The 21,641-nt window shown below is 35.9% G+C and overlaps 1 protein-coding gene across 1 annotated transcript in view; it reads left to right on the forward strand.

The window, feature by feature from the left end:
- The window catches only part of AIPL1 (aryl hydrocarbon receptor interacting protein like 1), a 269,924-nt gene extending 248,685 nt beyond the window's left edge, over positions 1 to 21,239 (forward strand). Inside the window, exon 6 of the mRNA XM_044054870.1 lies at positions 21,031 to 21,239. Coding sequence (XP_043910805.1) covers positions 21,031 to 21,239 — 209 coding nt within the window. The remainder of the gene's footprint in view (positions 1 to 21,030) is intronic.
- Positions 21,240 to 21,641: the final 402 nt, after the last annotated feature.

Genomic DNA, 21,641 nt, shown 5'->3' on the forward strand with positions numbered 1-21,641 from the left:
TTGCTGGAGCTTAGTATATATTCATGAACTTTAAAGCAGTATGTTTTGCATCTTCTTTGTACCTTAAATATCATTTTGTCTCACTATTAAAGTTCGGAGACCTGTATGTGCAAATCCTGGAATTATGAAAAAAAGAGAGAAGCGAATATCAAACCTCAAATTTCTCCTTTAAAGACGTCTATTTAGTATTTGCTTTCTGGGGTAGAACTTTGACCTCCATGGACCATTTTCAGACTTAACCTGGAAGCAATGTCTTGTTAAAGGACTTGCTCAGAGCCTTACCCATGCACCCCTACACCCTTGCTACCAATGGATTCTAATTTTGATTTGCTATACCTTGGGAAAAGAGGAAATATTATATGATCCAACAATTTCAGATTTATTTTATATACAGATATATATATATATATATATATATATATATATATATATATATATATATACCATCATTTTCACGTGATCAGTTTCACTGTTTTAGGACTCACTATTTTGAGTTTGGGAGTTTTAACTAATAAGATTCATGTCTATTCCCTGACAGTGAAAGGCAAATATTTTTCCACAAAATTAAGGATTCTAAAACTCACAAATCTGTCAAATATAAGTACAAAAATTATATGATATGGTACTGTATTTTAACAGTAGTTGTTCTCGTTAACTTTCAGGAACTTGGTCAGCTTATATTTTCTAACTCTGTGGGTCTGCTGAATTGCGCTAAATGTTACATTTTGTATGTTAAAAGCAAACACAGTAATAGCAGCTGTATTCTCTACAAGTACAATATAAAAATTCTTAATAATTTTAGTAGTTTACTTAATAAAGCACTTAAACCTCTTGTCTGGTTAAATGAGCTGCCTTGATTCCTGCAGAAACTGCTTACAATTAACAATCTGAAAAAAGGCAGTATAAATGCTTAAGGTTGTTGTTGTTGTGTCTTTCGGCTTTTCCCGGTTAGGGGTCACCACAACGGAACTCCAGTCCGCTAATGATTGGCAGTAGATTTTTACGTGCCAAGTTGCCAGCTCTGACGCACAACCTTCAACAAAGGTACGCCCATTCACGCATGTCTCCACACAGAAGACGCTCTAGCTGAGAATCGAACAGGACAACGTCTTACTGTGAGGCGACAACAATCACTATTACTTATCCCGGGGTAAAGACCTATTTTGTAACATGCTGGAATGTAGATACGAGGCCAGCTAGCATTATTGTACTCAGACTACATTCGTTCTTTATTCCAACCTTATTGTTAACAATGAAAACAACTTTCTAAAATGTTTAGTTGTCCTTTTTACTTTATTTCTTATTATCTAATGCCATTTCCCTGGAGCATGCTTATTAAAATTGCAATGGTACTTCAAAGTTTGTTTCTGATAGCTGACCTTTGTTATTGGGTTGCTCTGTCATAAACCATTCTTTCGACATTTTACTAAACATTGAAAAAGGGTAGTTGTGGATTTGAGACATACTGTACTATAAATATCTGATATTCATATCTTCAAGTAAAATTATTGACTTTCTAGTACATTTACTCCCCCAAAGTCTTTGTGCATACCTTTGCATTTTTAAGAATGGATCTATCCAGTAACCACCAACCATTTATAACAGCACTGTCAAACAAGCAAAGCATGGTCAACAGCTATGTTGGTAAGTATAGCTGTGGAAAATTGCCTTTGTACTATGACCGTATTATATCTAGGAAGGTGTACAATGAACATGCCATTTTTTTAAGAAATAATAAGAGTGTACTTAAGCATTTCTTTGTGGAATCAGATTTAAAAATTGGATAAAACACTTGCTAATGCTTTATGTTTATTTTTGCCTGTATATCTTCATATAAACATTAAGATCTGCTATCATTGACTAATAACAGAAGTCATAGAACAGAGAACAAATAAATAATAACATTTTACATTTAGTAGTTATATATGTTCAATTGACATACATGCAATATTTCAGCGGCAGTCTGGGAGTACTGTGCCTGTAGCATACAACTGGAGCATGAGATTGTGGTCCATTTGGCAAAATGTTTAAAAACTTCCCTTTCCAAGCACAATGTACATGGTTTGAGCCTGACCTCTAGATAAACCCTCAGTGGAGTGTGCATGTTCTCCCTGTGCCTCAGTGGCATTCCTCCCAAAAACATGCTAAGCATTTCTACTTCAAACCTGATATGAATACCAACCAAGTGCCCCCAAATAATTGAAGTCTGTCTGTCTGCCTGTTGTGGCAGAGATATAAGGCTAAGAACTGTTAGCAAGCTACTTCCTATGGTAGTGGGTTTGATTTCTTCACCTTCATTTGCCTGCTGACTCTGAGCACGTCTCTTAAGACAGTGCTCTGGGGCAACTGCATATCAGGGCTAGAGTCTTTAACAGACTCCTGGACTATATGACTAGCAATTACCCATGAACCAAACCGAAATTCAAAAATGGAGGCAAAATTCATTAGCCAGATATAACCTTAACCTGGTGCTAGAATCTGTAAATGTGAATATTATTATTTGTTCTTAGATGCATGCTTCCACCCTCACTGAGGAATATACCACTAAAGACAGTCCGAAGCTGATGCTGACTGTGAACTGTTTTTACTAACAAACCTCATCTCAGCCTCCAGTCTGATGTGATCAATGCCTGTTCTAACAAATTCCTGCACCATATAAAACAACTATAAGGACAGCGCATATTATTTTGTATGATTCATAAAAAACAAAACCTTATGCTGGCATCACTTGCCTAATGAACTGGTGCTCTTTGCTTTACCAGAATAATTGCAATGACACCATTATCATTTTCATAAAATCTAATCCTGATTGTCGAAGATCAAGTTTTCCAGCTATTCTTCTATGTGTTGATCATTAATTTGCCCACTGCTTACAAAACCTAATTTATTCCATCTGTAAGTTAAGGGATAAAGTCTGATCAAATACAAACAATCTACAAATGTACACAGCAATTTATACTTTTGCCCTAGAAGATAATGCAGGCATCTATGTATAATAACTCTTGAGTTATTACAAATTCATATCTCTAAAAAAACAAGACATGTATCAGAAAACAAACCTTCTTATAGAAAGACCAGAGATCTCATCCCATGAGTCTCTTTGAGGAACCAGTAACTGTTTTGATTCCTGCTTGTACATGTTACCTTTAGCATCCCTCTGGACAACCACAATGGCAAGACATATTACGGGCAAGAACACCCTGTCTGTAAACTTACACAAGCAATCATATCCTTCCACTCTTTCTCCTGGTCATTAGTTAACCATGCCCACAAATGATAAATATCTCAGATACAGCTTCTATGCAAAATAGTGCAGCTGGTCTTTGTCCTTAATTCCTCTAGTTTTGGAATAACCTTTCAAGCCATTAGCATAGCTCACGTTATTGATGTTTTATTTTTTACAGACATCTTTTTGTCTCTCTGGAAAAGAGCTATTATTCCCTTTCCTTACTTGTCTTCATCTGCCGCAGTATCTAATCTTTATCTGCTATATTTCTTTAACATCTGTCCTAAGAAAAAAGGCTTGAAAAGGTAATTTGTCAACTCCTTGTTTAATTTTGAGGCCTGTAACTGTAAGCCACCCCTCCAAAAAAAAAAAAAAAAAAAAAAAAAATATATATATATATATATATATATATATATGTCTACACACACACACACACACACACACACATATATATATATATATATATATATATATATATATATATATATATATATATATATATATATATATATATACATGTATATAGATATATAGATATATATATATATATATATATATATATATATACATACATATACACACACACACACACACACACACATATATATATATATATATATATATATATATATATATATATATATAAAAATATAAAATAGCAACTCAAAAGAACAGCAAAACACTGAAACTTTCTGTTCTTCACTTAAATATTTTTCCCAAGGGTCAATCCCTCCTGCACCCCTTTTACCACTGCTACTTATATGTATTAACTCTGAGATTGCTCCACATTGGGAAAGGAGAAAACTTTGAGAAACAATGATTTCAGATGTAGTACATGCTTTCTCTAGTTTCTCACATCCACTCTGGCTCTTCCATGACTCACAATTACAAGTTCATAGTTTCATAGGTGTGTACTAGGCAAATAACCATTTAAATGACTAGCTATTTTAATTCCACTACTTGACAGCCCTAACTTCAGTTCTCTGTTGCATGCATCCCAAACTAGTCTTAGGTCAGGACACAGTAACACCACAGCTTTGCTTTCTGTGCTCAACATAATTTACAGCAAAATGGGGGAAGGACCTCTAAGAGGATTTGTGTTTGTGGATCTGATGAATGCTTTTGACTCCATCTCCCACATATTTATCCTTGCAGAGCTTGAATAGTGCATACTAAGCACATCCGGCTTCTTTCCAGCTATCTAGAAAACTATATAACAAAGGTCTTCATGTATTGTACTAGTCCAAGGCATTTAATGTATTCCTCAAGGCTCCATGTTAGAACTGTTGTTCTACTTTGTTAACTCAGGTTTTCCTCAGAAGTCCAGTGATTACTTTGTATTATCCATAAGATCATACTTATCACAGGATCATAGGATCATAGGAGATTACTAGGCTATCAACACTGAGGTCATTTTAAGCCTAGCCATTTCATCCCAATGTAATAATAAAGAAATGCTAGTCAATACCCAAAACTGCATTCAGTGATGACTGCTCATGTCCAGGAGGGTTGTGGGTGCTATCTCTGGTAAGAATTCATGGTGCCCCAGCCACTCATCCAGGATCCACTTAAACAGTGTCATAGGCGTGCTCTATTTTACATGAATTGATAGCCTGTTCCAAAGATGTGGCAGTCACTGGGAGATAAATCTGTCCCTCCAGCATGTCCTATTTAAGTCACAGGCCATATTTAGGTCCCTGGAATGGGTAGCCCTAGTCCTGTTTGATTTATGGATATGTAGCAAGTTCATTAGGGTTGGGTCTTGGATTGCTGTGTAGGCCAGGCATAAGTCTCCCCTAAGAAGTCTATATGATATGGAGTATAGTGACAGGGACTTTAGTTGGTCTGCATAAGGCACATGCTGGATCCCTTGATCTTCATTGTTAGAAACCTCTGAGGTCTCTCCAGTTGCTGCAGGAGCTTTGTACAGTACATGCCGAATGGAGCATTATATTAAATTATGGACCAGATTAGTGCCAAATATAGAGGACTTATAACCTCTTTTTCTCTCGAGGCAATGCCTTTCCTAATCAAGTGTGCTAGGTAGAAGGCCTTCCTTACTACAGTAGACACATGGTGGTCAAAGTTAAGGTCGCAGTCAACTTGTGAGCCCAGGTCCCTTACCACTTCGTGGGTACTTAGGGTATTGTTGCTGATTTGATAGCGTGAAGGGACATTGTGCCAAAACGAATGATGATGCATTTCTTTGCATTTGGTTTGAGACCATGACTAATACACCAGTTGTTAGTCTGTGTGAGACCCTGCTGGAGTATACTGACATCATTTGTGGACTCAATGATTGCACATAGTTTGCAGTCGTGTGGAAAACTGGTCAGCCACAGCCCCTTAGTTTTCACCTGAAATTTGAGAAGTATATACCAAACAGTAGAGGGCCCAGCACTGATCCCTTTGGCACCCCACTGGTAACAGGTCTGCTGGTTCATGTGGAGTCACCCACTTTGTGTATGTCCAGCTTCTGAGCCAGCTGGCAACTCATCTTACAACTAAGGGGTTTACATTCAGTTTGTTAAGTTTAGCACTGTATACAAACCAAGAACCAGTAAAATTATACTCAAAAAGTGCAATTAGTAGAAATCAGCATGGAGCTGCCCTCTTGTTAAGTTACAGTATTTATTAAAGATAAAAAACACAGTACATTAATCGCTTTCATCAGAATATAACAGAGACATCATCAGAATAAAATTCACATCAAATAGACAGCATTTAAATACACCTCCACTTTAAGCACATGACAGATCACAACCAATAATGGTTTAGAATTATTTTAAAACATACAAAACACCACCTAGTTTAAATGGGCAAATTAAACTATATAGGATTATAATTTCAATACACTGGCTATTGAGATAGTGTCCTTTGGGTTAATTGGTAATGCATGAATGTGGGACTGTGCCAAAAGCCTTTGTCAAGTCAAGGTATGCTGTGTAAACAGCTTTGCCCTCATCAATGGCCTTGGTCACATTTTAAACAAAATCTACTGAATTTACCAGGCAGGATCTGCTGATGACAAAGCTGAACTGGGTAGGATCCACGATTTGGAGGTCACCTATGTCTTTATTTATCAGGTCCATAATGACAAGTTCCATGGTCTTACAGATGAGGCTGGTCAGGCATATGGGTCTGTAATTCCCTGGGTCTGTTGGTAGGCCACCTTTGTTGAGGGGAATAACTGTTGCTGTTCTCCATTCCTCAGGAACAAAGCCTGTATTTAGGCTATGACTGAAAAGGGTACTTAGTGGTGATGCTAGTTCATGTTTTTGCCTGTTTAAAAGACAGCCTGGTATGTCATCTGGTCCCACAGAGGCTGCGTTTTTCGCCTTGGGCAAGGCTTTGAGGACCTGCCATGCAGATATGTAGGGTGTTGGGAGGAGTTTGGGGGAAGGTTTGTTGTAAGTTAGGAGGAGATAAGGGAGTGAAATTTTCACCAAACCTATCTGCTAGTAGCTTTGCTATCTTTTTGGGGTCAGTGTGCGTGTGATACTGTTGGCCACTAGTTCTGCACATGCTTGGGTCCTACCCTTTAGGTTATGTACGTAGCTGTAAAAGCCCTTATGGTTATCTTTGGCTGTACTTACTAAGTTTCTCTCAAAGGAGCCCTTGGGGGATTTAGCAAGTTGCCTTATTTGCCTGTTGAGGCTGAGGAGGGTGCTTTTCCATTGTTGGGGCCTTGCCTTTGTTTTCTTGGACAGCAACATTTTGTGTTTATTGTAAAGATTGTTGATGCTTGATGTCCACCATGGCAACTTGTTTTTACTTTGGGCTCTGGCTTTGATTCTTCTGGTACAGCTGAATTTATACACTTGTGCAAGTGATTCTACAGGGCTTTAGTGTAAGCTTTGATGTATTTACCACTTCCAGCTTGGGATGGTGCTTGGAATGCATTTATATATTCACCTAGGAGTGCCTTGGTGAAGTTTTTTAGTCTGATTTCACCCTTTGTGAGTTCTGGTGTTAGTGCCAGCTCAAAGGTGACTGATTTGTGGTCAGTTTTAACTAATGAGGGTGCAACAGTTGTGGCATTGCATCTGTTTGACCTGTTGGTGAGGACCAGATCTAGAATGTTTGTTCCTCTTGTCTGGGTATGAATAAGTTATTCCAGGGCATTTGAATTAACAAAGTCAATAACTTCTGCACTAGTGAGTTACAGCAAGTGTAAGTTTCCCAGTTGATGGTGGGATAGTTGAAATCCCACATAACCAGTGTCTTCGGTAAAATTTGAATTGTCTCCAGTTTGGTCAAGTAGGCTTCATGGGCCTTGTGACCCATTTAGGGGGATCTATAACTGGCTATGACTTGAATGGGGGTCTTACCCACCATAACCTGGACCTAGAGTAACTCCATAGAGTTGTCCAGTATAACTAGATGGGAGGTGAAGTTATCTCTAATACAGATTGAAACTTTGGTTTTCCTGGTCTGACACATTTGTAGATAAATGTTTGGAATCACATACAGAAAGATAAACTCAGACTCTAACTGGTTCTCTGAAAAAAAAAATCACATTAAATATTGACAAACAATATGCTGGGGCCACTAGGAGGAGAGACATAACTCCCAGTCACTAGGCTAGTAAATCCTAGTCAAGAACTTCATTAAAAATAGTATCTTGTTTCAAGCACCTGGATATCATCACAGATCCTACACGAACTCTAACCTTCCAAACTGACTATCGTGAAGAAAACCAACTCACTGTTAAAAGTCTGCTACAGAGGAACCTCCTTCCTGACTGTAGGCAAAAGATGAACAGCAAGTAAAGGGATTTTCCTCCTAGTCCTGCAATATAGTATTTTCAGTGAGTCTCTATCTGAAACTAACATCTGCAGACTTCAAGTGTCATAAAATAAATAATGACAGTTTATCATGCTTTCCCATAATGCTGAGCATCACTACAGTGCTCTTTCTAAGGCAAACTTTCCACCTGTTCAGCAAAGGGCAAACTCCCTTATTACTATGTCTATATTCAAGCTACCGTACATGCAGCAATAGAATGCAATTACTGATTGGCTCTCCACTACCTTATTCATTCTGTGCCATCACTTCCCACCTGGTGGCACACTTTTCTTGCATGTCCTTTACCATTCTCATACCACAAGTTGTAAGGCCACATTGTAAGGCCACTGTGTGCTGAGTCTCTATCATCTACCTTTCTAGCTTTCTAGTCTTCACCTGGTACCTGTCTGTCTTCTCAGCTAAGTTGCAGAAGGGTCCTGAGTGATTTCATGGGCCTTCTCTCTGTTTCCTCCTTTCTTACCAGTACACCCTTCCACATTCTTTCCTACTGTCTTGAAAAAGTTACAGTGCATTTCCCTTTCTCTCTGAAATCATCACTTCCATCTGGCTTTCCCACTTGACTACTGATGGTTACATACGTTCAGTGTAGTGACTTCTCTGTAACATCTTGTGTATGTAGTCCTTTCAGTTTTGCTCTTCTATTCCCTCTGAATGTTTTTAGAGTTTTCCCAGTCCAGAAATATTTACTTATGTGATTTCTTTGTATTTTAAATACATTTCCTTATACTACTCTGGACTGCACCTCTTACTGTCTGTATTTAAATTAACTGTTTTTGTTTTGACTGTGTATTTGTTAGTAAATCCAGGTAGAAAATGGCACCTAATGGTTCAGTCCACCAATGTGCTGAAATGAAATAAATACATGCATTTATGAGGGCTGATGTATCAGCCTGTAGGGCAGTTCTGTGTCATAATGGCAAATGAATAGGTAGTTAGCATGTTATCTAGAAAGTGTTAGTGTAATCCCTGCTGTCTTCATGTTAACTGAGATGATAAATTTGGAGTGAATGTGATGCTCAGATTTTATGTTTGTATAACTATAGAGTGAAACTCAATTGTTGCATTTATACAGTGACTAAAATGACCATTGCCTGCTGCACAGACTACAGCCTTGGGGATAAGACATTAAAAGGAATGCAACTATGATCAGAAGCATAGCAGACTTAACCAGCTCCCTGTTCGAGTACCAGGAACCAGCACCCCACTCCTGCAGCTCTTTAAATCATGAGAAAAAAAAAGGATTACTGTATTAATGCAATCACACTTCCACTGCATGGACATTCCTTTTACTGACATACCAACCAGGAGGATACATGCACAGCATGCCCCCCTCCCTCCTGCCCAACCATTAAAGCCCCATTTCTATGCCATGCCCCTGACCCTCCTCCATTTTATAACAATAAAGAAATAAATAAATAATACTTTCTTCTAATAAACTGTAGCAAACTGCTTGTTATAAATGTAGCAAACATTTGCTACAGTTTCTACCCTGTCTGCATGGAGTAGCACAGTGCTGACATTATAATAAAAAATATATATATAGCAAACAGTAGCTGTGTTTATACCCTGCCTGCACAGAGCTCTAAGCACTTGTGTTTTACTTGAAAAAATGCTTCTTATAAGCTGTAGCAAGCTGTTTGCTAAAATGTAGCATACAATTGCTATAGTTTATATCCTGCTTGTATATAGCTCTACAGTGCTCATGTTTTAGTTTAAAAAAAATATATTTTTTTACTTTTAAACTGTAGCAAACTGCTTGCTACAGTGTAGCAAGCAGTTTGCTACAGGTTAGACCACATATGGAAGGCTAGAGTGCTCAAGTTTGACAGCAAATGCAATATTGGCTTTTAAAAGTCAGTATTGCATTAGGGATCAGGATCACCCTTTCACCTGTCGTAGCTGCACTGTTGGCCATGATAAAAAAAACAGAAACATGTTCTTTGCAGCTGATAGTGGTATTAAATGTCTTTGTTTAAAGTGATCTGTTACTGTTTTTAAGTGCTCTGCTTTTGTTTTGCATGTACTGTAATAAATAGCAGAATCAATTAATAGTGGTGATTTGTATATATGTTTTCTTTGTTGGAATTATTTCTAAGCAGAAACTGCCAAGACAGAGCTTTTGTTGGCATTCAGAAACATATTTTTCTGAAACTCCCCTTCCAGAATGCTTTCATGTTAGGATAACAGTGTTGGGTAGAGCTGGAAATATTGAAGCATGTCAGGCTTTTTTAAGAGACTTGCTATTATTGTTTCTTGAATCTCAGCTGTGGCAGGATAAAAAACACCATAAATACCTTCATATTCAGTTTTGTACTTCTAATCAATGTTGCACTGGATGTGTTGCTATTTTATACGGCACTACTTTTCAAGGAGTTACATTTGTACAACAGAGAAATATTTTGTATCTATGTGCTATACTGCTGGAAGCTTCATACTTGTTGCAGTTCATTTTTATGAATGGCATAAATGGTGAAGTTTGTTTCTGTGGAAATATTTAGTCAGTTATGTATTGTCTTCAGGTGTCTAAGCCAAGATATGTGCTATGCATTCTTCTCAACTGTCCAGAATATTATACAATGCCCTGATTGGGTTTTAACACACACACACACACACACACACACACACACACACACACACACACACACACACACACACACACACACACACACACACACACACACACACACACACACACACACACACACACACACACACACACACACACACACACACACACACACACACACACAGCTATAACACAATACTGTTGCATACTTCATGCATGATTCCCATATGTACATCACAGTCTACTTCTGTGAGTTACTCTAAGCACTAGCATTATTTCATACTCTATCACCCTCCAAATATTTTCAGGAATAAATTCACAAAGCACAAAAAAGGAGGCAGCTAGGATAAATACTCCACTAATGTAAGAATATTAGATGGAGTAACCATTTGCTGAAGATATCAAACACCAAACCAGTCAAAGCATAAAATCCAAATGAAACTTTATTGTACATAGGTAAGCGCTTTCATGATAAACATATCACTTCATCAGACCTTATGAAAAACATTCTGGCTATCCTCATTTTTACATGCAATTCAGCCAGTCAGAGCAAAAAATAAATGAAACAGCCAATTTTTCCTTTATGGCAGGGTTTGCACTTATTATAACATCCTAACAAGTAGTAATATGTAATGTTAATGTTTCATCATAAGGCAATATACAAATTACCTATGTAATTCAAAACTCATCACATAAATATATACTCTAAAATCCTGTTCAAAATTATACATACATATCAAAAATGTATTAGAAAACATATAAATATATAAAATATTATTATTATCAAGGCTATGCATTCTTAAAACACATGTAAACAGAGATATAGCTCAACAAAAGTGAACTGTGTGTAATTCATAGGATCCTTACTTGAACAGTTTACTGTTCTTTAACACAACAAAACACATGTAAACAAGGATGTAGCTCAAAAAAAGTAAACTGTGTGTATCCCATAAGATCCTTACTTGAACAGTGTCCTGTTCTTTAACACTGGCTTCAAGGGCACCCTGTCATTTAGGCCCTTCCCCTTATTGGCTCTTAGCCTTATAATCCATCTGGTTTCAGAAGTGTCAGTATGGTTACATATATCACCGCCTCTATTATTGGGGTTGATCTTTCTCCACCACCAAAAAAGAAAAATTATGATCATTCCCTTGGGAAGTCACATGCTTGGCTAGAGCATTTGTTGAGGTCCCATTCCTAATGTGTAACAGATGTTCCTTTATCCTGTACCTTAGCTTCCTATTGGTTTTGCCTACATAGAAGGCCGAACATAGATTGCAGACTGCCAAATAAACCACATTACTTGAGTTGCAGTTTGCTGTTATATGAAATTCATATGTTCACTTGGTATCAGGATGAACAAATTTACTACCTCTACTAATATATGCACAATGATTACAGTTGCCACAAGGTACTACACCTCTCAAAGCATCAATCTCGTGTCCCATGCCTTCACTAGGATAGCATAACATCCTTTTCAATGACTTCTTATTTTTAAATATAAAGCTAGGATTTTCTCCTACTATTTGTTTAATCTCAGAATGCTGAGTCAATATACACCACTTCTTTTTAATTACATTTGTTACTATATTAATATCACTAGTGTAGTATGTGGAAAATCTAACAATGTCCTTATTCTGCTTGGGAAATCTTCTCCTTTCATTTAGTTGTGAGAAATATGGTTTCCCTATGTTGTCTCTCCATGAAATAGCTTCATCCAGGATCCCAGTTGTTATACTATCAGCATATCCTCTTTCATTAAATCTAGTTCGTAGGCCTGATAATTCTTTCTCGAATTCGTCATCCCTAGCAGTAAACCTGGAGGTTTTAAGGGTTTGCCCTTTCACTATGTTCTTAAAAATATGTCCTGAGTGCATGCTACCTTTGTGTAACAGAGTATTCATATGACATGTTTTCCTAAATAGTCTAGTACCTAGACCATCAGCATCATTCTTATAGATTGTAAAATCAAGAAAATCAATCTCACATATTGAATTTTTCATTTCAAACTTCAAAAAATCAGTGCTGTTATTCATCTCTAGAAGAAATTCCTCCAATGCAGTAACAGTCCCACCATAGAACAAGAAAAGATCATCTACAAAACGTTTGAAGAACAGGATCTGGGGCCACCTATTCTCATGTAACATATACCTATTCTTCCATTTTGCCATAACAAGATTCATATAACTGTTTGCACTAGCCATGCCCATGGCCACACCATCCTTCTGCACAAATAATTTCCCATCAAAATAAATTACATTATTAGTTAGAACTGCTTCCATTAATAAACATATGAGGTCTATTTTTAATCCATCAATGGTCCCTTCCTCTAATAGATATTGTCTCAGAAATTCCAGACCAGTGCATTGTCATTAGGGATACACGTGAATAGTGAGAATACATCCAATTTTACTCACATTAACTTTATCAGGTCTGCTGTATATCCATTTTTAAAAGCGAATAAATCCTATAAAAATTGTTTAGAGTCCCTTAATATATTACCATTTTTATTCACAATCAGTCTCAAATATTTCTCTATGTAAATGGAAATAGGCTCTGTTGACCAGTTATATCCAGATACAATTGGGCTTAAAGGGGGATGTCTAGCATCTTTATGAATTTTTGGGATACCGTGTATACTGGGTATTAAGGGTTTTTCCACTCTAAAATAATTATAAAGCTCACTGGAGATACTGTTATTCAATAAACATTCATACGTCTCATTTAAATCTTCTCCATATCTACATAGCATATATTCTTATAAACTGATATAGCATGTAACATATTATACATAGATGTATCATAGTCTATTTTTTTCATTAGGACAGCAGGTCCACCTTTATCAGCTTGTTTAATTACAATTGAGTGGTCCAACTGTAGCTGTTTCAATGCAATTTGTTCACTTTTACTTAAATTAAAAAATGCTTCCTTCTATTATTATTACTCACAACCTCAAATATCTCATTTTCACGTATATTAATAAAAACATCCATAACAGGATGATTAGGTGGGAGAAATGTATTAGGTTTCTTAAAAATCACATTATCATTCATTTCCCCATTCTGATTTTTAAACAACATTTTTAATAAAACATTCCTACCAAACATATGAATGTCTAATATACTATCAGTTACCTCTGTCCTTTGTGCAGGAATAGATGACAGTCCTCTTTCCAGCACACTTTTTTCTTCATTTGTTAACAACCTGGAAGAGATATTCCACACTATACTCCTTTCCTCCATACTTTCTTGGATGCACTCGATGCAAGGGAGTCTATTGGTAATTTCCTCTTGTTGTGGTTTTGGCTGTAAGATCTCCCTCTCAGAAATCACCTCTCTGTTTCCTGTCCGACATCTGCAGTTTTATGGGTAGCATACGAAAAACCAGCTCTAATTCTGGTTCAGTATGTTCCAAACAATTTATTCATTGTCCATCCTTCTTCTATTGTTGTATTCTCTCAGCAGATCCCAGCCTTCACCTCACATCCACTTTCTCTGTTTAATTATCCTTCATAGCAGTCACTGAGGGAACGCTTACAACTGGCGGAGTGTTAGATTTAATACGAGCCCCTAAATTTCTTCCTTCCTTTAAGCTTTCACTTGTGATATCATCTCGTTCAGCTACGTGGGTATCCCTTTCCTTGCTTAAGGTGGTAGGCTCATTAACTCTCTCTGCAGTGTTGCCTCTGGGCCATACAAAGCCATGGCCCTCCTTAAAATCTCTCTTGTCCCTTTCTAACTTATGGAATTTCTGCCTTAGCAGTCTCTGTTCAAAGACTGCCACTGAGTCTGCAATAACAGAGCATTTTTCATCAACTATTTTCTGTGGATAAGAGTCAAATAAACATTTTTGTTCATTCATAATATCAGCCCTTATTCCCTCTTCCTCTTTCACTGAGGATTCTAGCAATAAACGAATATAGTTGAACCTTAACTCTAGGTTAAGCTGTTGCCATTTACTTTACAGTTCAGGTTGTTGTTTCCCTTGATTAGGCATCTTCAAAATTCTTAATCTTCTTGGGATAACCTGAGGGGATAACCTGAGTTTTTTAAACAGGCCTCAAAATAATATCTCTGAGCATGTAACTTTTCAATTTTATATAAACCATCTTCTAATCTGTGTATGCTTCTTAAAAAGGCAGCCAAGACAATATTATCATGCTCTGTTTCATTGCAATCTGTACACATTTCATTAGACAACAATGGATTACTTTTCTTCCTTAAGAGTTCCTGAAACCTACTTGATACATTCTTTGCAATTTCAGGTGGTGAGTTAGGGGAATAGTCCAATTCTATGTCCTGCACAATAGTTTTCACTACACGTTCTATAGCTATTGTTCCCAGCTGTAGCCAATCAAGAAGAAATTCACAAAGCACAAAAAAGGAGGCAGCTATGATAAATACTCCACTAACGTAAGAAAAAAATCATATACGTCCACAGGAATATTAGATGGAGTAACCAGTTGCTGAAGATATCAAACGCTAAACCAGTCAAAGCATAACATCCAAATGAAACTTTATTGTAAGTAGGTAAGCGCTTTCATGATAAACATATCACTTCATCAGACCTTATGAAAAACATTCTGGCCATTTTCATTTTTAAACGCAATTCAGCCAATCACAGCAAAAAATCAATTAAACAGTCATTTTCTCCTTTATGGCAGGGTTTGCACTTATTATAACATCCTAACAAGTAGTAATATGGAATGTTAAAGTTTCATCATAAGATATGTGCTGTGCATTCTTCTCAACTGTCCAGAATATTATACAATGCCCTGATTAGGTTGTAACACATGCACACACACACACACACACAAACACACACACACACACACACATGCACACACACACGCACGCACACACACACACACACACACACACACACACACACACACACACACACACACACACACACACACACACACACATAACATAATACTGTTGCATACTTCATGCATGATTCCCATGTGTACATCACAGTCCACTTCTGCGAGTTCCTCTTAGCACTATCATCATTTCATACTCTATCACCTTCCAAATATTTTTAGTAATAAGCCTTTTGACTCCCATAATCTGCACTAAATACATGTCCTACAGTTTCATACTACATTTTCTTCAAAAATACATAAATTAAAAAAAAATGTTCACATTACATGCAGAAGAAATGAAACAACAGACCAAATTTCACTCCTTTTCCCAAAGTGTGCATGTGTGTACGTGTTTATATGTGAGTGTATCTGTATGCAGTATGACACACCTTCTGTGTATCATTGCAGTGTTCATTCCTAATTTCATATTCATAGCTAATTTTCAAGCAGAGCCATACCATTAACTTCCTCCCCTATCAACAGAATTGCTCACAAGAGCAGATTAGTAGCAGGGGGAAAATGCTACCACACCCAGTGATGGTTATGGATCAAGGGGCAAAGGCAGAACCAGAACCAGAGGCAAGAGATGGCAAGGGATGATATTTATCCCCTGATTTTAATAGATGTAAGTGAGGTTATATTTCAAGAAATGAACAATATCATGGGTTTAGTAGATGAAAATAAGGCTAGAGCTCAGGGAATGATTAATTCCAAAGATGTGTGTAGATTTAATGATATCGACCTGGTTGAAGAGGGAACATTAGAGGCATTTTTTTAATGATAAAGGGGACAATGAGATGGTTAATCCATCCCCAAATCATGATAGTACACAATGGATTTGAATAGATGAAAGATTTTTATCTATTTATCTGAGGTTTCCCCTTTGTCCCTACTTGAAAAATGAACATGGCAGAGGTTTTATGGATTTAAAAATGTATGTTAGGAAATTAAATTTCACAATGCTATCCCAAGTTAAATTAGATAAAAACATTAACAATTTGCTTGAATTTAAGAGGAAAAGTATATTCAATTCACCTTTACATCGTGTGTTGAAAATGTTTAAAAAGGTTTGTGAGAAAGATTTGAGAAAATATTTTGTTAATAGAAGTAATTTCTTTTGTCATAATCTTAGCAACGAGGAAAGACAGTTGTATGAACTGGTACAGAATAAGGAAATCAGAATTAAGAAACCTGATAAGGGGAAGATCAATGATAATAATGGAAATAATGAATGCCATGGATTACTGTAATACAGTGATCTGTTAAATAACGAGGCACAGCACAACAGAGTGTCACAAATGAGATTACTATAGCTTACTACAAGACCGATATATTTTACATGATTTATCGACACAAAATGAAATTCATTATTCCACACATAAACTTAAATTTCTTAAGTTGACTTTCCCATTATACCAAGTAGTTTTAGAATCCCCAAGATCCATTAAAATATTGATAGTCCACTGTTTTGCCCATTTGTGGTGGCAGGGGGATTTAAACACACCCCCTTGTGATATCTATTGAGAAAAATGTGAAAAGATTTTTGATTACACATATATAGTTAGGGATTCCTGGGCCTTCCTTAATTATATTAAAAATGAGGTGCACAACAGTGAGTATTTGTTGGTGACAGTGGATGTTGTGGACTTATTGTCATGCATTCCCCATCACCTTGGAGTTTCTTTGTTTAGACAAGTGTTAATTAAGTGCTGATTTTTAACTAATAATGAAGCCAACATTTTACAAAATCTTAAGGAAATTGTATTCAGCATAATTATTTTAACTTTTAAGGTGCATATTTTAACTAAAACGTGGAGTTACAATGGGGCAGCTTGCACCCCTTTATATGCTAACCTAGTTTGTGGTATTGGGAGTAAAATAGAGTGTTTTAATCCAAATATATGACATATATAATAATGATTTTAAGATTTTTTGGATGAGATTTATGTTTTATGGAGTGATGATTTTTTTATTGTTAAATGATTTTATTCAAGTTTTAAATAGTACTAATGAATTTCTTAGATTTACCTATGCTTGCTCTATGGAGTATATTAATTATTTAGCTATATTAATTTTAAAAGATTTTGAAAAAAATAGATTCACCTCTAATATATATATATATATATATATATATATATATATATATATATATATATATATATATATATATATATATTTATTTATAGGAAATCTGCTTTTTCCAATAATTACTTGCATTATAAAAGTAACCCCCCAAAAGAAGAACAGAAGAAAAGTGTTGTTAAAGGCAAATGGTCTGCTTGGCTCAGATAATTTGCAAAGATCATGATTTTCAAATAGAAATAGTTGTTAATTCTGTTTTTTTTTTTTTTTTTGAGGGTATGCCCCAAGAAATTGTTATTAGATGTGAAAGATGAAAATTTTAAACATAGGAATGATAAATTTATACCTTTATTGGGAAAGCAGGTAATAGCTTTTGGAAATAAAAAAGCTAGAGATGCAAATGATTATGATTAAGCTATGACAATAAAATTTTGAATGGAGAGTAATGCTGTCAAAAATTTTGATAATCAATAATTAGAAGATTATTGAAAGTGATAGTGATGTTAGTAGGGTATTAGGTGAAGGATCACACTTTATTTTTAAAAGTCATTCCAATATCAAGGAAAAGTTAGACAAGGGCAATGAGAAATGATCTATTAACTCTGGCACTAACACTAGTATGAAGTTAGGTACCAAAAATTGTAGATGTATGCAATATAGATATATGCACAAAGGGGGGAAGTATTTTATTAAATTCTAATGCATACACATTCAGATTTAATCAGAGTTTTTATTGTAACATGAAAGGTATAGGTTATTTAGCCTTTTGTGATTATGACCATTGTTTATATATAGGAAAAACTGAGAATAATCTAAAACAGAGGATTTATGAGAATTAGTATGACATTAGTGTGTATAATTTGAATAATACTGTATATAAACACAAAATCAACATCTCAATAAAAATATTTGTTTTTGAACAAGTTCCTATAAGTCCAAGAGGTGGTCCACAGGAAGATGAATTTTGTGAACTGTTATGGCAAGTTAGACTTAATGTTAGTCAACTTTCCGAGCTGAATGAGGCCATAGTTTTAAACAGTTTGCTCAAGTTGCGAGCAGCTTAATTATAGACAGGTTTTGGTAAAAAAGGTATCATGTTGTTTATTTCAATTTAAGTTCTTCACAGTGATTTATTTTAATATGTGCTGCATGTTAATTAATAAATGTTGTGATTTGACTGTGTGTGTGTGTGTATATATATATATATATATATATATATATATATATGTGTGTGTGTGTGTGTGTGTGTGTGTGTGTGTGTGTGTGTGTGTGTGTGTGTGTGTGTGTGTAATGTTCAGAGCAATTTCATTGGTTATTTGAAGACGTGATTAATTCAACTTTTATATATTTCATTGGTTTTAATGGTGGCCAGTTCTGATGAAGTCCTTGTTCATGGAAGGACAAAAGTGCTTAACTTCCTAATTTTCTGTGGAATGAACTTGGTATTTTTTGATATACACTGGATGGAATTATTTCAGGTTACTTGGTTTCTGAACAATTTACTATCTTTGTTAAACTTGGTTGAGCTTTATTTTTGAGTTTTTATTTGTTTGGTGTCAAGGCACATGATGGTCAAAGGCTAGATTACTGTCTGTATGTCCCCCGAAGTCCCTGACTACTAGGTCAACTCTTACAGGTGTATTATCAATATGATAGTTACCAGGGGTGGCTAACTTCCTGAAGGATACTATTTTGCATTTCCTTGCATTTATTTGTAGACCATGACTCTGCCACCAGTTATCTATTGGTGTTAGCCTTTCCTGGAGAACATTTGTGTCACTAGGGGATACAATGACACTTCAAATTTGCAATCACCTGCAAATTTAGTCAGGCAGAGGACATTACCTTTGGCCTTGACTTCAGAGAAATAAATGCCAAAAGGTAGTGGTCCCAGGACCAATCTGTGAGGGACTCCATTTGTGAAAGGCCTTTTTGTAGAGGTGGACTCCCTAATTATATCTTCCTGGGTCTTGTCTGGAGCCAGCTGGCTATCTACCAGGTGGCATAAAGGTTTGCACATAACCTCTTGAGTTTGTCAACAATGCCAGGCTATGGTATTGAGTCAAATGTCTTGCCCAGATCAAGGTAGGCAGTGTGAATAATTTTGCCCTCATCCATTGCTTTGGTAACCTTCTCAAAGAAGTCCACCAGGTTAAGTAGGCATGACCTGTCCTTGATGAAACCAAATTGGGTTGGTCTAGTGTCTGGAGGTTTCCTATGTCATTATTGATCATTTCTGTGATAATTCTTTTCATGGCTTTGCATATGAGAGTAGTGACACTTATGGGTCTGTAGTTTCCAGGGTCTGTAGATGGCCCACCTTTGTGCAGAGTGATATGAGAATAGCTAGTTTTCTCTTATTACAGAATCTATTAATGATAATTCCCATCACCTGCCAGTAACTTAGTGAAAATTTGAAATCCATTGCACTTATAAGTTGGCTATAAAAAAACACTGGACAAGATTGTTAGGTAAAGCTAACATGACCACTTTTTTCATCTTTTGTCTTAAAATGCACAAGGGCCACTTTATGGTTTTAGTATAGGTTGTGACCTCTTTGCTCTTGTAAACAGGGGGATGATAACTGCTTTTAGCCATAAGTGAAGTATTAGGTACATGTTAGCTGAAGACTACCTGTTACATGTATGCCCCTCCTGAACTATTAAGTCATGTAGTCTTCGCATACTAGGAAGCAATTTATTCTTGAACCCATAAAATTATACCAGCCAAATGAATGGTGCCATTGGAGGTTTTCAATGCTTAGTTTTGGACTAACTATCCCATTTTCCTTAGCTCCTTTCATTTAGCACTTGTAGTGAACATTCTTATGAAGGTAAATTGCTTTATTACTTTCATTACAACCCCGTGTTTGTGCAATTAAATCTGAACTCCTAAAAGATGCATTCTGATTCAGAAATTATGGATCTTTTCCTCAAATAACTCTTCTAAGCTTAAATAAATAAATAAATATATATATATATATATATATATATATATATATATATATATATATATATATATATATATATATATATAAAATGCTGATCTCGATTTTCCATGACAATGATGCCAAGGTAGAGCATTTTAGTTCATGAACACAGTTATTTACCACTTCTTATTTCTAGGAGCACATTGAGTATATGAGGTGCATTGCAGCATACCAGCCACTGCATGATAAACGAACCCACATGGCCAGCAGTAACTGTCTATATCCTAAATATTCGATGCCATCTAATATGATGCAATCTGTGGATGTAGCATCTCTTCTTCTGTTGATATACTGCACTTCAGTTGCATTTAGGAAGGCTTGGTCTTAATTAGTTTTTGAGGTTTTTATATGGGGAAACAAAATAACTTATGACGACAATGCATAATTGATTATTGTGCTAAAGCTTACTCATTCATCACTTAACACTGAAATAAAAATGTCTAAGTAGTTCAGTTCAAACATTTCTGGATAATGATTATATTCTTTTTTAGGACTTGTAAAAGCATATTATCTGAGAGCCAGAGCTCACATGGAAGTTTGGAATGAAGCTGAAGCAAAAGCAGATTTTCAGAAAGTCTTGGAGTTGGATCCTGGTATGAAAAAGATTATTACAAAAGAACTGCGGACTTTGGATTGTAGCATGCAAGAAAAGAATGAAGAGGAAAAACAAAAATATAAAAACATGTTCAGCTACTCATAAACTGTCAGTGACGTTTTCTTCAAGATGTGTTCATTACTTATTACTAAACTATTTTTAGTCCTTCTTTGGTATACAAAGCACAAAGTAACAATAAAAGTCCTGCTGACTCTGCAGATGATGCTTCAGTGGAAGAAAAAAGGAGGATTTGCGATAATGTTGGTATTCTCTATAGCACTAACAAAGAAATACAGCTACTATCTAGTAAATGCCCACCTACTTCTACTTTGGTTAAAATTATTATTTTCTGGCATTCTCACTGCAGTCCTTAATAAAGATAAGAACACCAACGCAGCCAATGTAGCTTTTAGGAACTTTATTTCTAGTCCCATATCTGGATGGGATATAGAATCTTTCAATATCTCTTTGTTTTGGACTTATTACATAAAATCAAGTGTGTAGCTA

Source organism: Protopterus annectens, chromosome 13.part0 (assembly GCF_019279795.1).
Source record: "Protopterus annectens isolate FY-2018-M chromosome 13.part0, PAN1.0, whole genome shotgun sequence".
In the NCBI taxonomy this organism is placed as follows: Eukaryota; Metazoa; Chordata; order Ceratodontiformes; family Protopteridae; genus Protopterus; species Protopterus annectens.